At 49.5% G+C, this 17,394-nt stretch overlaps 1 protein-coding gene across 2 annotated transcripts in view; it reads right to left on the bottom strand.

Moving 5' to 3' along the window:
• Positions 1 to 11,188: 11,188 nt before the first annotated feature.
• The window catches only part of SAMD10 (sterile alpha motif domain containing 10), a 57,035-nt gene continuing 50,829 nt past the window's right edge, over positions 11,189 to 17,394 (bottom strand). Inside the window, exons 4-6 of one of the 2 annotated variants that reach the window (XR_004426914.1) lie at positions 14,157 to 14,297; positions 12,447 to 12,545; positions 12,197 to 12,293 (exon numbers count right to left, since the gene is read on the bottom strand). Coding sequence is in view for 1 of the 2 variants with exons in the window: in XM_033153757.1 (XP_033009648.1) it covers positions 12,184 to 12,293; positions 14,157 to 14,297 (251 nt within the window). In the remaining variant the exon portion in view is untranslated. Of the gene's footprint in view, positions 12,294 to 12,446; positions 12,546 to 14,156; positions 14,298 to 17,394 lie in introns of both variants that reach the window. The other variant, XM_033153757.1, reaches the window with a different exon arrangement.

Here is a 17,394-nt window from a genome sequence, read left to right as displayed (position 1 = left end):
TTTGTTCAAATCCATGTGTGAAGTTCACCCACACTCACTGCTTTTTGGCCTTTGTAAGCTCCTTCCTCCCGCTTAGGGTTGTCGGGTCAAAACACTGCAGTGATAGAAGCCATAACAGACAACACTTGCCTGCTATCCAACCCATGAAGGCACAGAAACTCCATTAGAACTTAGACTCGGCTTCCTTCTCGCCTATACTGAGTGTGGGCCACGTGACACAGGAAGCATTGCCCTTGCTCTGAACTGGCTATGTTGGCACCTTGCTCTGAACTGGCTATGTTGGTGCCTGACGGGCCATTTTGCCCCAATGAAGATTTGGCTCTGTGGTCCACAGCTGGTATCCCACAGCCCTCTCCACCACCACCCTTTGCTGCCAATGCTGTAATGCACAGACCGTCCTGTCTCTAGGACCGATGTCTGGTTTAGCGCTTGCTCCTGCTTCTACCTTGCCTTCTCTTTTCTTCACCTTTCTCTGTCTGCCACCCCTTTAATTCTCCGCGAGCCTTTCAATCAACCCCTCACCAACTTTGCTCCCCATTCTTTAGCCTTAGGAAGACCCCTTAGTGTTGCCGCCATGCCCCACAGTCACATATAGAAACAGGGAGAAGCTGAGAACTCAATTCTCCAAGGATCGCTGCCCCTCTCTTCTCTACCCCCCCGCCAGCCGTTATTAAAGATTGCTAAAGGCTGTCATTCATGCTTCAGTCCCCTATCTTCCACTGATTTAAAGGTCAAAAATAATGCTTTGTTTTGTTTTAACAGAAGATACACTCGACGAGCAAAAAGAAATTCCTATGACATTATCACAGCGGTTCAATATATACCGCAGCAGGTACAGGGTGTGAATTGAAAAGCTCCACGTTGAATTATGTCGTGGTGTAGATGCACAGAGGCTACGAGATGCACCACTCAAAGGGCCCAATGCACATGTGATACAATCATAAAATTATAGCGTTGGAAGGGACGACTCCAAGGGTCATCTGGTCCAACCCCCTGGGAAGAGAACTGAGACCTGAACAAGGACAGCGCAATGATGCGCTGAACATTTAAACAAGACATCACGAAAAGGCAAACTTTGATTTATCTCAAGAACTTGTAAACTTTTAATCCCAGCCAAACCGACACCTTTTCTTTCCCTCTCAGAAATTGGACTGGGAACATGTTTTTTTTTTTTTTTAATTATGTTAGCTTTGAAACTGGAATGTTTGTGAAAGTTCCATGCACCACACCAGTTCTCCCAGTGGTTGTCGCAGCCTTCACTGCCACAAGTGTAATATATTGAATCGTGTCCTCGGTGAGTAGAAACCACGTCAGCTACAAATATGGGTGCTCCTGAGTCACACTCACATGGGGCCTGAAGCCCAGAGGCTGGGGGGAGAAAGAGAACAGTCTCCCAGGCTCTCTCTAAAGGGTCTCCCTGGTCAAAACCAAGTGACCTAAACAGCTACCCATTCCCCATTTGCTGCATAAACCCTCCATGGCCTTTCACTACGGCCGGCTGCCGCTATCTTATGAGGAACAATGCCTTATGAGGAATGGCTTAGGGAGCTGGGTATGTTTAGCCTGGAGAAGGTTAAGGGGTGATATGATAGCCATGTTCAAATATATAAAAGGATGTCATATAGAGGAGGGTGAAAGGTTGTTTTCTGCTGCTCCAGAGAAGCGGACACGGGGCAATGGATTCAAACTACAAGAAGGAAGATTCCACCTAAACATTAGAAAGAACTTCCTGACAGTAAGAGCTGTTCGGCAGTGGAATTTGCTACCAAGGAGTGTGGTGGAGTCTCCTTCTTTGGAGGTCTTTAAGCAGAGGCTTGACAGCCATCTGTCAGGAATGCTTTGATGGTGTTTCCTGCTTGGCAGGGGGTTGGACTGGATGGCCCTTGTGGTCTCTTCCAACTCTAGGATTCTATGATTCTATCTTCTCCCAGGTAGCAGGAACAGAAGAGGTGAACGAGACGGAGCTCTGCTCCCATAGAACATCCTACTGCATTAAGAGCCCATTGTTTCTGTGATGCGCCAAAAGAACATTTTTAGGACTGCGGGTTGTGCTTTAGTTACTCCCTGGGGAGGCGCAAACATTTGTCTCATGCATTCTGTGCCACACAATTCTATTATGGGAAGGGAAGCAATTGCACACTCTCCCTGCTGACTCCCTGGCCGCTGAGGACGGACAATGGGCAGTTCCATGAAATGCAAGTCACTCCCACCAACAAGGCGGAGACTCTTGCCACTTCTATCCCTCCGGAGAGCGTGAGGGGCAGTCCGAATGGCCCAACTGGGTGTTGCAGTGGTGCCATGCCCACCAGCTTCCTGACATTCCTGTTTAAAAATAAATACAATCAAACCTCGGTTGTCAAACGGAATCCATTCCAGAAGCCCGTTCGGCTTCCAAAAATGTTCGACAACCGAGGCACGGCTTCCGATTGGCTGCAAGAGCTTCCTGCGTTGGACGTTCGGCTTCCGAAAAACGTTAAAAAACCGGAGCATTTACTTCCGGGTTTTCAGCGTTCGGGAGCCGAAACGTTCCAAAACGGAGCCGTTTGGGAACCGAGGTTTGACTGTAAATGAAAAGCAGTCAAGGGTGGAGGGTATGATTTCCATATTCCCAAAAGTGAATATCTGGACAAAGTTTTTGAGCTTTTTTTGGGGGGGGGTCAGAGTTGTTGAGCTTTTTTGAGGGGAACATCTCATTTTGGGGCTTTTCTTGGCTTTTCTTCTAAAGAATTAACCCAGGGTTTTCCTGAATTCAATAATAATAATAATAATAATAATAATAATAATAATAATAATAATAAATCCACCAGGACACCATTTTGCAAAACCTGGACATATGGCAACCCCAGAGGAGGATTTCCTATATGAGCAGGAGAGCACATGATTGTCCTTCCTCAGCTGCTTTTCCACCCATGGACCAGGTGGGTGGTGGGGGAAGGGGCGCCTGTCTTGGGTGGAAAAGCAGTTGCCAGAAGGGGCTGCTTTTAAGCAGAAGGATGGCTGGAGGGAAAGGGTCAAGCAGTCCCCACTGACCCTATTTCTTTGGGTAAACAGGCTGGGCAGGTTTTTACATTTCCCCCCAAACATTCACATCATAGAGATGGTAGTGGGCGAAAGGAAATGTGTGAATATATTCTGGATAGGCGAACCTCTCCCCTTTGAGGAATTATACCTGAGAGGCAGAGCATGTGCTGAGTAGATCAGTGTGGTGTAGTGGTTAAGAGCGGTAGGCTCGTAATCTGGGGAACCGGGTTCGCATCTCCTCTCCTCCACACGCAGCTGCTGGGTGACCTTGGGCTAGTCACACTTCTATGAAGTCTCTCAGCCCCGCTCACCTCACAGATACAGGTAGGTAGCCGTGTTGGTCTGCCATAGTCAAAACAAATAAATAAAAATCCTTCCAGTAGCACCTTTGTTGTTGTTCAGTCGTTCAGTCGTGTCCGACTCTTCGTGACCCCATGGACCAGAGCATGCCAGGCAGCACCTTAGAGACCAACTAAGTTTGTTCTTGGTATAAGCTTTTGTGTGCTGAAGAAGTGTGCATGCACACGAAAGCTCATACCAAGAACAAACTTAGTTGGTCTCTAAGGTGCTACTGGAAGGAATTTTTTATTATTTTATTTTATATTTTGTTTTCACCTGACAGAGTGTTTGTTGTGGGGGAGGAAGGGAAAGGAGAATGTTAGCCGCTCTGAGACTCCTTCGGGTAGTGATAAAGCGGGATATCAAATCCAAACTCTTCTTCTTGAACCATCCGCATGAGCTTCTGGTCTGGCTACCTTTTTCAGCACTCACCTGCTTACTTACCTGTCCCCAGGCATTTTCAATCGTTGATCAGGTGCGCTCATGAAGGTTTTGCAGTGGATGGCTTTGTGCTGTGGTTTGTTTCATTCTGTTTATCTTTAGAGCGGTTAACACTTGTTCTTAAGGCTTTTGTGTGTGCGCTAACTGCCCAGAAGGCACTGTTAATTGGGGACTATATACTAATGATGTAACTAAAATAAGGAAGCTTCTGGCACCGGCTACCTGCTTCAGGGGGCAAGGGAAAGATGATGTCACACCAGTGGGTCCCGGCATCTACCTGCGGCTGCCAGGTGCCTCACCTGACTTCACCAGCAAAGATTTCAACCCAGCCATCAAGGGCAGCCCTGCAGGAACCACATTGCAGTAGTCAATAATAATAATAATAATATTTATTATTTGTACCCCGCCCATCTGGCTGGATTTCCCCAGCCACTCTGGGCAGCTTCCAACAGAAATCAAATACAAAAATATCAAACATTAAAAACTTCCCTAAAAAGGGCTGCCTTCAGGTTTTTTCTGAATGTCAGGTAGTTGTTTATTTCCCTGACCTGTGATGGGAGGGTGTTCCACAGGGCGGGCGCCACTACCGAGAAGGCCCTCTGCCTGGTTCCCTGTAGTTTTGCTTCTCGCAGTGAGGGAACCGACAGAAGGCCCTCGGCGCTGGATCTCAGTGTCCGGGCTGAATGATGGGGGTGGAGACGCTCCTTCAGGTATACAGGACCGAGGCCGTCAAGACCTGAAGTTGCAACGGCGCGAGTACCAGCAGGAAGAAATAATTAACCAACCGAGGCTTCTTTTTCTTCTTTTAATTTTAAAGAACAGTTTCTTTTAATTTTGATGTTTGTGTCGAGTACAAAAACCAACCAAATAAACCAAAAAAGCTGTTGTTCTATTCACCTTAGTTCCCCGATTTTCGCCCCCCGCCCCCCCCCCAGAAACAAACAAACGAAAAGTAGACACAGATGCTTCCCTTTCCTTCCCCCAGCATGACATTGGAAATATACACAAAATCACATCTAGTAGAGAAAGGTTTACCCAGCGGCCTGATCTGCACTACAAACCTATCTTGGCTCGTTTCATTAAGTGCCATGGAGTCTCTTAAGTAACAATAATAATAAAAAACCCGGGAATTGTAGTTTGGCAAGGCTCAGTAGCGCACAGAAGGAGAGAGAGTGGCAGTGCTCACCAGGCGCCCACTGCTGCACAGGGGAAAAGGCGAGCAGGAGAGGGAAGGCGAGACTGGCAAGTTGCAAATGCGGCAGCAGAAATACCGGCTTGGCCCCGCCGGTGAGTGTGCACCATGCTGCCCTTGCTGCCGCTTTGCCCCCTCCCCCAACTCCCCACCGCAGCACAAAGCAGCCATGCGGATGACCGAAAGTCAGGTCTAGGGTGCTAAGCGATTCCCAGCCCCCACTTATACCCCCCCCCAGGGTTTCCCGATGATTAAACCAGTTTACGTTTGCAGTGCAGATGAGCCCAGGGGTACCTCATTGGAATCGAATTCTCGGAGACACAATAAATACATTCAAGAAAAACAAACACACACACACACACCCCACACACTTTATTGCATGATGTCCTGTGTTATCGCCAGTCTTGGGGTCAATGGGAATAAAAATGTGGGTAGACTGCAGGGGGAGGAGTGCGGTTTCTTTGAGACCTGCTCGGTGATGTTTCGTTGAGTCAGTAACTCACCCCGAGGTTTCAGGGGTGCAAATGCCCGGGAAAAAATGTCTCCTCGGCGTAAGGCAAATCCACCCAGCGGAGTAATTAATGATTGCTAACTGTCCGGGGCCCCAGGCCCCCAGAGACAGGAGGGATGCAGCCAGCTGCCAGGCACCCCCTGTGTGCACAATTACAGCCCAGATGAGCCCTTTGAAAAGGCTGAGGCCTGCAACCAAATATTGCAGGGTAGAGTACTCTTGTTCAGCCAGCCATGCCCTTTATCAGGCTACTCCATTCCATCCTGTCCTGCTTAGGGTGGTTTTTGGGTGCATTCCCCCCCCTTTACACTCCCCCCTCCCTGATGCTTAGGGTTTTCTTGTAATTCTGCAAACATGGGGGCTTCTATCAACCCACCTGGTAGCTCCTCCTTGCATATGGAGCCTGTTGGGGCTACAGAAGGACTGGAACTAGGGAAGTAAGGTTTGCTATTAAGAGGAGGGTATGTGGCAAAAGCAAAAGAGAACCGGGTGATATCTGAAAACTTGGCAGGAGGCCTGTCGGCTGGAGAATCTACAACAAAGGCCGTTTCTGTAGCACTCCAGGTGGAAGACAGAGCAAGCTTGATTTCTGCTGCTCCAGAGGGTGGGATCTGAACCAATCAATCCATGCATGGCAGGGGGCTGGACTAGATGAACCTTGGGGGTCCCTTCCAACTCTTATGATTGAAGTGTAGCTTTGAAACCCAACCCAGGTGGCAGCTATGGCCTGGATCTGGCCGATGGGCTAGATTGTTACCTCCCACCACTTCTCCTGGGCCATGTTTGGCAGGCGAGTGGAACCACTCACCTGTCCATCACCTGGAGCCACAAGTGACCTCCACTCACCCACAGGGGTCTTCAGAAACCCCTTCCAAAGCACTGGGCATCAGAGAGCATTGAAAGGAGCTATTCCATAGGCAGCAAACAGGAGCCCCTTTCAAAGCACCATCTTGCCTAGCAGTTAGGGCTTGGGAGGCATCACCAATCAGCTGGTTGGGGGGCCCAGCCAACCTCCATTTGGTTTTTACCTGCCCCACACCTGGCATTCTATATGGTTAGACCCCCTGGCCTGGAGGTTTCCCAACCCTGGAGCTCGGCCGAGCAATGCTGACAGCAGAAGCTCAGTTTGCAACAGCGCAGGTTACCATGGGCTGGAGTGTTTGCCTGGACCGTCTCCAACGGATGCCATTCACTCCTATGGAAAAAAGTAACAGCGCTGCACTTGAGAGGACGACATTAGAATGCGATGCCCCAAATGATCCTTGCGCTACAAACACCATCCCGTGGCCAAGTCTTCACCAATTTGGCAGCACTTTCCAGGTGCCTGGGACTACAACTCCCATCATGGGAGTTGTAGTTTGAGACATCTGGAAGGCACCAGGTTGCCAAAGACTGTGCGTGTCACAGCGACAGGCATTTTGCTCTTATGAAAACACCAGAAAAAAAAACAGTCCTACTTTATCCTCTCTTCTCAATTTCCTGTGGCTTAACAGTGTTCTCATTTCTAACGGCACGGGCAACTGACAATTGTGTCTCCTTCTGGTTCTTCTCTGCTCATCACTCCAGGGTCTCGGGTCAGTGGTAGACCACATGGTTTGCACCTTAGAAAGTCCAGACTCAAGCCCAGGAGTCTCCAGGTAAGAAAAGCCTGGAGTAGCTGCCGGCCTGCGGAAGCCAGCATAATATGATGGTGACATGTGTCAGGCTGGGACCTGGGAGACCAAGGCTCTTCCTGGGTGACCTTGGGCCAGTTGCTGCCTCCCAGCCCGACCTACCTCGCAGGGTTCTTATGTAGATCCAACAGGAAAGGGCAGAACCATGCACACCACCTTGAGCTCCTTGGAGGGGGGCACAAGCTTCCGAGTGGGCTAGGTGCTCAATACGCCTTATTTTTCTTGAGGGGCAGTGTCTGCCAGGCTGCGGATGCAAAATGAGACAGGATGGCTGAGCTAATGGGCTGCGTTTGCCTTGGTGGGTAACAGCTCGCAGGGAGCAAAGCAGCCCTGAGCCAGACGGATTATGGACCCGAATCTTGAGAGTCTTGATCTCAAGGTTGTGGGTTCGAGTCCCACGTTGGGCTAAAGATTCCTGCCTAGCAGGGGGTTGGACTAGATGAACCCTGGTGATCCCTTCCAATTCTTATGGTTCTAAGTCAAAGGCAGGCCCTGATGCAAATGGGCTACATTAGTCACTGGACAATATTTTTTAATATATTGAGTAGTATAGGAAATACAGTGGTGCCCCGCTAGACGAAAATAATTCGTTCTGCGAAAATTTTCGTCTAGCGGGTTTTTCGTCTTGCGGAGCGGCAATGACAGCCGCGCTCCGCAAAACGAAAAAAAAAAAAAGACGAAAATTTTTCGTCTTGCGAGGCAGCCCCATAGACTTTTTCGTCTTGCGGGGCAGCCTTCCGCTAGACGAATGCCTTCGTCTAGCGAGTTTTTCGTCTTGCGAGGCATTCGTCTAGCGGGGTACCACTGTAAATAATCGGCCGAACCAGAGTTCAGACCTGCCCAGAGCAAAGAGCCTTCGTCACGCAATGCAATACCGAAGAGCTTTTATATCTGGCGTAAAAGAATTTGGAGCTTCGAGGCAATTCCGTTGCCCCCAATCTAATTTTGCAGGAGCGGGTCTGAGCAGCCAGGCTGCAGGGCGAAGACGGACAGGTTCCCCTAAGGCAGAGCTGCCCATTTAGAGGGAGAGGAGAGACGGGTTACGGAAATTACTTTGGACATTTGATAAGAGACCTTATTGCCCAGCCTGTCGCGGGGATGAGCTCGCCTCGGGGAGGACTGCCGGGGAGCTAATCAAAAGCATTGTTTCACAGCTGGGTGGTCAGGAAGAGCTGCGCGGGAGAGGTGGGTGACAGAGGCCGGGAAGCTGGGAAGAACACCCTTTGCAGGAAAAGGCTCATACAACCCAGCTTATTGGTGGCTCTGGAAACACTCATGGGCAGAGAAAAGAAGAAGAAGAAGAGTTTGGATTTGATATCCCACTATTCACTACCCGAAGGAGTCTCAAAGCGGCTAACATTCTCCTTTCCCTTCCTCCCCCACAACAAACACTCTGTGAGGTGAGTGGGGCTGAGAGACTTCAGAGAAGTGTGACTAGCTCAAGGTCACCCAGCAGCTGCATGTGGAGGAGCGGAGACACAAACCCGGTTCCCCAGATTACAAGTCTACCGCTCTTAACCACTACACCACACTGGCAGACCAGGGGCAGACTCTGGTCTTTCAAATTCACCTCTCGCCTTCCATTCTGCTCATAGTTCCGGCACCCCCTGGGCTCAGCGCCCAGCGCGGTGGAACTCTTTCCTACCCTAAATCCACCTCTGCGAGGTCCCCCCTCCCCCCAGTGCAGGAGAGGGGAACCTGTGGCCCTCCAGAGGTCACTGGACTCCGACTCCCATCAGCCTCAGACCACATGGCCAATGGCACCGGCTATGACATCATCGGAGGCTGGTCCATCAGGCCAAGCGGCCTTGCTGCCTTCTGTGCTACTAGTCCCTGTGATTTCAAACGCCAATAATAATTCATCGTCGAGGGAGCAATAACGTGCTGAGAAATGTGGGTTTTAATGGGCTGACACGACCTTGGCAGTGGGGCGTACCTTGCAGATAACAGTACTGCTATTAATTTTAATAGACTGTGCACAGGAGGAGTATTGAAGGACTGGGGGCACCCTCAGAAGCAGAGGAATCTGCCAAGGGCAGCGCAATGATTGCAAAAGCATTGCCTCTAGATGTAAGCGAAATCGGTTTTCCCGTGTGCTCTGGGTGCATTGTGAGCTGTGCATTTTATTGGGTGGGTGGAGCAAGAGTCTGCTGCACCGGAGGCAAGCGAAGGGCAGGAAAGCATTCAGGTGGGTCTGTGCAGGGAGTGGGGAAGAGTAACTCAGCCCAGTTACTGAAATGGACCCAAAGGTTATGGACCCAAATCTATACGGCTACAGATTTCCCCCCACGGGAAAAACTCTCACTTCAGCCACCAAGGTGAATCTGCCTAGTTTCCCAGAAATGGGTCAGCTGCCTGTCAGGGGAGGCGGGGTGTTTAGTAAGACCTTGAAGACAGTGTCCCCACCAGGGGTGCTGCAGAGCTGCCAGAGTGGATGATACTGACATAGGGGTCAGACTAGATGACACTCGATAGTCCCTTCCGACTCTACAATTCTATGATGGCCAATGGCCTGGCTCCGCATAAGGCATCTTCTCCGGTTCAGAGGTATGGAGCTTTTCTTCGCCATGTTGGGCGAAGGATGGGCTGGCGGAACAGGCTTGGTTTCTGAATGGAGAAGCATCAGAAGTGGCCCTCGCTATTTAGCTCGAGGAAGGCCTTCAAGTATCCAGTGGTGACCTGATCTCTAGGATTTTCACAGTGAGTTTCGGTGCTTGAGTGGAGCAGTGTTGGAGGGCTCGCCTTGCAAACCAAGCGATGCTCAGGCAGCACTTTCCAATCACAAGTGTTTTGGTGCAGACATTTTTTTTAATGTTGAGAAGAAGAGAAGAGTCTGGACTTGATATCCCGCTTTATCACTACCCGAAGGAGTCTCAAAGGGGTTAACATTCTCCCTTCCCTTCCTCGCACACAACTAACACTCTGTGAGGTGAGTGGGGCTGAGAGACTCCAGAGAAGTGTGACTAGCCCAAGGTCACCCAGCAGCTGCATGTGGAGGAGCGGGGAAGCAAACCCGGTTCACCAGATTACGAGTCTACCACTCTTAACCACTACACCACACTGGCTGTGCATAGAGGCTGGGCACGGAAGTACAGAAGGTGCTAAGGTTTGTAGTTAGGGCAAAATATCTTTGAGGTGCATGCTAGTACGAGATGGAACGAGAGCCAAAGGTATTTGGGGTTCCTTCCTTCCTTCCTTCCTTCCTCTCTCTCTCTCTCTCTCTCTCTCTCTCTCTCTCTCCCTCATCTCCTTTTCTCTTCTTCTCCCTTTGTGACACCCCTTCTCTCTCTCTCTCTCTGACACTTCCATCTCTGTCTCTGTCGTCCCTACCCAGCAGTCTGCTAGGAGAAGGACCAACGACTCTTTGACCTTTTTCAGAGGACGTGCCCTCCTTCTCCAGGCCACCCCTGGACACAGGGCCACTGTTCCCCCCAAATGTTGAAAGGAGGGCTGTGACACTGCTTGCGAACCACTACTCAGCACATGCCAAGCATCATTATTAGATGTGGGTGGGTTGTGGGGGGGGGGAATGTCAAAAGCCTCTTTCACAAAAGTCATTATTAAACAGCTCAGGACTGCAATACCTCAAGGACCCCATCTCCCCATTTGAACCGACCCAGAACCTGCGATCATCACCGGAGTCCCTTCTTCGTGTGCCTCCTCCACAAGAGGTCTGGAGTGCGGCAACACGAAAACAGGGCCTTTTGTGCGGTGGCTCCCCATTTGTGGAACGCTCTCTCCAGGAAGTCTCTCTAGCCTTTGGCTGATAAACATTCTCTAGCCTTTTAACTGTTTTTTTTTTGGGGGGGGGTTATGGGTTTATTTTTGTTTTTGCTTCATTATGCATTTTGTGTTCTCATTTTATAATTCTATGCTGTGAACCGCTCTGAAATCTTCTGGATGAAGGGCGATATACAAATTTAACAAATTAATATTGATAATAACATTTACTACCTTTCGGGGATTCTGTGTGTTTGCTCACTCTTGTTGATGTTGTTGTTGTTCTTGTTGTTTTACAGAAAACCTTGTTAAAATACATAAAGCTTCACTGGGCAACTTTTAATTTAAATTCCTGTTCCAGAAATGTGGGTTGTTGTTAGGAAGTGGCCTTATAGCAGGTCCAAGTATTTGTCCGCAAAGTTTAGTATGGGGCAGAGTTTCTGTCCGGGGTCTCAGCCAGGAGGTCCCTCCCAACAACTGCTCCCAAATCTTTGGAACTGAAGACCCCAGGAACTGAACGTGAGACTATTTGCATGCTAAAGGGGTGATTTACCAATGAGCAACAGTCCCTCCAAAATTTCCAAGGTGACCAGTGACAGAGACAGGCTGCTTCCGTGGCCAGAGTCTGGCAGTATGTAGAGCCACCGGTTGCCATTAGTCTCAATCCAGCCTTGGCTTCTCAATACAACCCCCCCTCCCCAAATACATCACAGCCTCAGCAAGGAGGAGACAGTCTGAATGTTGGGCAGAATCCACTGCAATTAGCAGCAGGAATTGCCCTAAAAGCGTATTATTTTTAAAAAGTCAAGTCTGGGCATTTGTGCATTCAGGTTAAAAATCTGACCAAAGTTTTGCAGCGACACACCCACAAACAGGACCCTCCCCAATTGCTTTTACTCTCACGTAGCATTAGTAATAATCAACAGTGCTTACGTAGCATGTTAACGAGTGTTCAAAATGATGGGCACCTGGTTGTTATCCTCCCAACAGCCCTGTAAGGTAGGCCAGGACTTTTATCCTCATATTGCAGACAGCGGTGTGCGGAGTGTCAGAGGCTGGTGAGTTTGTGACAAAGGCAAGGGTTCAACCTGGGAGTCCTGAATTTGGAGGACGGCCTCTGAACCACTCCAGCCCACACACCCGGATCACTAAGGAGAGCCTCTGGACGAGATCCAAGATGCCTGTACAACGAAACGAGTGAAGCATTTGCAAAATCCTCGGATTCAGAAGTCTTCCGAGTCCTTCTCAGGGGAAAGCGAACCAAAAGTCTGTCCTCGCTGGTTTCGTCAAGGAAACAATTTCGCACTGTGATCGGATCCCACAAGGCTGAGTTTGACAAGTCCTAGTGGCGGTGGTTTGGTGTGGCATGAGTTCTGAGCCAGAGAGCAGCTGGTCTCTGCATGGAACCAATGAGGAATCAAAGAGAAGAGTGAGGGGTATGTGGGGGGGGGGGCGAGAGAGAGAGCATACCAAATACCGCCTCCCCTGGAGCCAGTCTGGGATCGGGTCCCTTCCTAATTTCCCAAGCATGCAATTGAGGTGTCCAGACCTGCGGTCCACACAAGCCATCAGCATCCCAGAAGCGATGCAACTTCACAGTGTCGGGCTGGGACAAGCCGGAGGGGTTAGGAGATGTTCCCAAAAGAGGCTGGAAGGAGGAGAGTTGGGAGCGAAGGAAAGAAACAGAAAAAAGGGAGTAAGTACCACAGCTGTCAAGGGAGATCGGAGGCGGAGGACACAGGGGGAAAACTCGCTGCGGTGACGGGGGAATTGGGGAGGGGGTGCATCGAGCAAGACTGGGGGACAGCAGTCCTGGGCCCACCTGGAAGTTGGAAATGAGGCCAAGGGGGAGAGGGTGAAGACACTTGGAAGGTTCTCAGAAGGGTTTCCTCTGGACAGATCTTGGAGGCTTCTGGTCCAGTCTTGCTTTGGGAGCCAGACAACTGGGTGAATGCAATGGAGGGGGGGGGAAGCCCGGCTGCAAGAGAGAGATGCCCCACCCATGAAGAAGGAACAAGGACAGGCTGACCCTGCTCCCCTCCTCTGCAGCAAGGCCACAACATGCAGAGGGGAAGAAGCTGGCTGAGGACAAGCATAAGGAGACAACATGTGGAGGGAAGGAGCGAGGGCGGGAGGATGCTGAAGAGAAAAGGAAGGAAGGAGATTGGCGAAATGGGGGAAGAGAAAGAAGTAGGAATGGAGGAAGGAGAGAGGGCGACTAGGAGGAGGCAGGGAGATGGGGAAGGAAGGGCAAAGGTGGGGAGCAGACTCAAAGGACGGAATGAGAATTGAGGGTGAAAGAGAGAAAGATGGCTGGCTGGTGAATTCGCAGCAGTTTATGGAGGGGTCGGTGCATGCAAAATTTGTTTGGACTCTTATCTGATGCCATCCTCATCAAATTCCCACCCCTATTAGTTTCCAATTTAAAACGGATTTTCTATTTCTGCAGAAAATCCAGTAAGTAAAAGTCAAAAGATGTTACAGTACCTTTGGAAATGGCAAATGGGAAGGTGCGGGGATGGGGAACTATGGGGAACTTTTATTATTATTATTATTATTATTATTATTATTATTATTATTATTATTAATACTACAACATGTGGATTTTGCAGTAAGACTGCAGGAATAAGCAGCACCCAGGTCCACAATAAACTGCTGTGCGTTGAAGCACCCACAACATCCCGTTAAAATGCTCTTTAAAAGGATGGCTGAGATGCAAATGTCAATTCCAGATAAGATTCCCCCTGATCTGTTTGCACGGAGATTGCAGGGAGGCCGGACGAATTCATCTTGATTTGTTGGCAGGGAGGTTAGACGATATTGTGCCTGGCGGTCGTTAGCCCACATTTCCCCAGTGCAATTTGCCGGCAGATTCCCTTATTGCAAAAAGTCCAGTTGGAGGGCGGGGCAAGCAGGTTTGTTGCGCAAGAGGCCCAACTAAGAGCTTTAACTGTGCAACATGGATTTGCTGAATCCCACCCAAAATTAGCAGCAGACTGAACGTGCCCCGAATCTCAAAGCTTCACCCTACAAGCCCCAGCTTTGCAGGCGAAGTGGAATCCATATCTCTTTCTGCTTCCTTCTATCAGAACGTCCCCCCCTTCCCCAGCGGCAAGACACAGACAGACCTAGCTGGGAGAAACAAGAAGTAACCCCCAGAAGTTACTCATCTTTAGGCTGACCAACGCAGCAGACCACTCAAATGCAGGGAATCGGGAGTGAGTCGTGGACATCCCCCCGCCCTCCCTGGCCACCATACCTTGACTGAGGAGCTGTAGGTTGCGGACTTCCTCGCGCACCTGCAGTTGCAGCACCTGCTGGAGGACTTCCTGCCGCTGAGACTCGTGGATTATCCCCATACGCTGCAACTTCTCCGCGTTCAGCCGCAGCAGCGCCCGTCCTGCCAGGGAGAAAGCAGAACAATGAGGAAGAGGAGGGAGGGAGAAAGGGCAAGATAAGAGCTGTGTTTGTGTGTGTGTGTGTGTGTGTGTGTGTGTGTCCTCCCTGACACCAGGCTTCTGTGCAGAGGGATTTTATTATTGGGTTGGGGAGCAATCCAGCCCAGCTCCCTCTTGCAGCCTGAAGTGGAGACAGCCTAGGCCTTGAAGGCCTTCCTAAAAAGTGACTTGGGAACGCAACAGGTACCGTATTTGGTTAAATCAGTATTGTTTAGCTTTGCTCGGTAAGTAAAATGTGTGCAACGTGGCACAGGAATCATTAAAAATCATTGCCAGGTACCTGCAGCCATACTCTGTATTTTATAAAGCATTACCTGCCATTTTCATAAGTTAAAATCGAAACGCTTTGGTTTTCCCAAAGGCAGTTTCTGCGCTTCTTCCTCTTACCAAGCTAAATGTCCAGTCACTAAAATGATGGCAGATTTGAATTCCTCGCACCCAAAAGCATCTTTTTAAGACCCCTCGCTAAAGAGATTTGCAAAATGTAAGCTTCACCCTTCTTGGGAGAAAAGCAATGACAAACCTAGACAGCATCTTCAAAAGCAGAGACATCACCTTGCCGACAAAGGTCAGTGTAGTTAAAGCTATGGTTTTCCCAGTAGCAACGTATGGAAGTGAGAGCTGGACCATCAAGAAGACTGATCGGAGAAGAATTGATGCTTTTGAATTATGGTGCTGGAGGAGACTCTTGAGAGTCCCATGGGCTGCAAAAAGATCAAACTTATCCATCCTTAAAGAAATCAGCCCTGAGTGCTCACTGGAAGGACAGATCCTGAAGCTGAGGCTCCAATACTTTGGCCACCTCATGAGAAGAGAAGACTCCCTGGAAAAGACCCTGATGTTGGGAAAGATGGAGGGCACAAGGAGAAGGGGGCGACAGAGGATGAGATGGTTGGACAGTGTTCTCGAAGCGACTGGCATGAGTTTGGTCAAACTGCGGGAGGCAGTGGAGGATAGGGGTGCCTGGCGTGCTCTGGTCCATGGGGTCACGAAGAGTCGGACACGACTGAACGAATGAACAACAACAACAAGTTTCACTCCCTCAAATGGCATGCCCTATTGTTCCCAGCCTTGTCCCAGAATTTTATGGTGGTTTTTCTACAGTGTAAAAAAGGTCAAACTGGATGATACGCAATTCATGTATCTGGGCGTTTCAGATACATGTGTGTGCCTGCGTGCACATGAGGGGTTTTAACCCTTTCCTCCCCACCCTGTGGCCCTTTCAGAAATCCCTGCCCTCCAGACGCATGAGGGAGACTGCTGTGACATAGGCTTCAAGGAGTTGGCGTTCATTTGGGCTACAGCGGGGGGTGGGAAGGACTGACCTCCCCCCTCCCCATGCCCCACAGTCCTGATCCTGACCCCGATTCCTCCCCCCCACCAGCTCACCGATTGCTATTTAACAACAAGGAACAAAACCCCAGACCCACAAACTGTGATCGGGGGTGTGTGTGTAGTGGGTTGCGTGCTGGACCAGGACCTGGGTTCAAATCCCTGCTAAGCTGCAAAGTGCACCGCCTCGCAGGGCTGTTGTGGAAAAAAAATGGGGAGGCGGAGGATCGCCTTGAGCAACTCGGAGGAAAGGTGCGATTTAAGTGCAATGAATAAAATGAAGCCTGCCATAAAATGATGCTGTGCTGCCCCGACCCTACAAACTTGGAAGGTATTTCTTTCCTGCAACAGGGTCTTCCTCTGATTTACAATGAACTTAAGAAGATGTTTAAATATACCTTTCCAAAAAAGCCCGAAGCCTTTTTGTTGGGGTTGATGGGAGAAGAAATGGTTAAGAAGGACAAAAGATTGTTCATGTATGCGACAACTGCAGCAAGAACATTGCTTGCCCAAAACTGGAAATTACAGGAATTACCAACGATCGATGAGTGGCAGACGAAGATGGCGGAATATGCAGAACTTGCAAAACTGACCGGTAGGGTCAGAAACCAGGATGACTCGAGGTTTCGGAGAGACTGGAGTAAATTTGTGGAATACTCAAGATTGAACCGTGGAAGTTTAAAAACACTAGTAGGACTGCAATAAACCTTTGACATAGTTTAATATGAAGTGATAAAAACTGCGTGTTGAGAATGGACTAGAAAACCTGCTGACGAGATGGAGGGGAGTCGTAGCTCGGCAGAGCAATGGTTAATGTATTTTATGTTAGATGTTGAATTGGCTGTAATTTGATGTATTTTGAAAAATAATAAAAATTTATTGGAAAAAAAAAACAGGGTCTTCCTCTGTTTCTCCAATCTATCTCCTGCATCGAGACACATTTTATTCCAAAGGCTCCTCTGTGTGCACTGGTGGAATGTTGGAGCAGATTGGTGCACCCCCCCTAGAATGCAGGAGTTTCCCATCAGCCCCCTCTCCTGCCATCCAGGCTTTGTGAGCAGAGGGATTTTATAACTCACTCGGCCTACCTCTCCTGCGGGTACAATTGCTAATGCTTCCTTTATTTCCAACGCAAGGGCTTGAGCGAGCTGTTCCATTAGTGTTTCACCAAGCCCTCCAAGGCACGCAAGGCTGAGGGAATCAGTCTTTGTGACTCCCGGGGAGAAAACACCACAACTCCGTTCCCTTTCTCTTCTCTCCTCTTTCTTCCTCTCTGCCTCCCAAATCAGGGCACAGATACATTACCCTCTTCTAAGCAAAGGTTGGGTGGGAAACACAGGCAGCTTGAGCTGTCTGCCTTTTTTGGTTCCAAACAAACGTACACAAACACACGCCCCAGACAGTGTCTGTGCAGTAATTATTGGATCCGGATATTTTCTCTCTTGCTCGACGGGAGTACATTCCCGAGGTTTGTAAAATATTAATCCAGCAACTTCGCTTGCTTGTCTGCTTCATGTTCTTCTGCAAAGATCCTTTTGTTCTCCAGATCAAGCCGCCCTGGATCTACTATTTTCAGTCAGCCTGGAAAACCCAGAAAGGATGTCACGCTGAAAGGCTGCCGCAAGTACCTACACAAGGAGCAATTACCGTATTTTTCGCTCCATAGGGGGCACCGGACCATAGGGCGCACCGGACCATAGGGCGCAC

This window comes from Lacerta agilis, chromosome 6, assembly GCF_009819535.1.
Source record: "Lacerta agilis isolate rLacAgi1 chromosome 6, rLacAgi1.pri, whole genome shotgun sequence".
Lineage (NCBI taxonomy): Eukaryota > Metazoa > Chordata > Lepidosauria > Squamata > Lacertidae > Lacerta > Lacerta agilis.
This window is presented reverse-complemented; position numbering and strand designations above follow the sequence as displayed.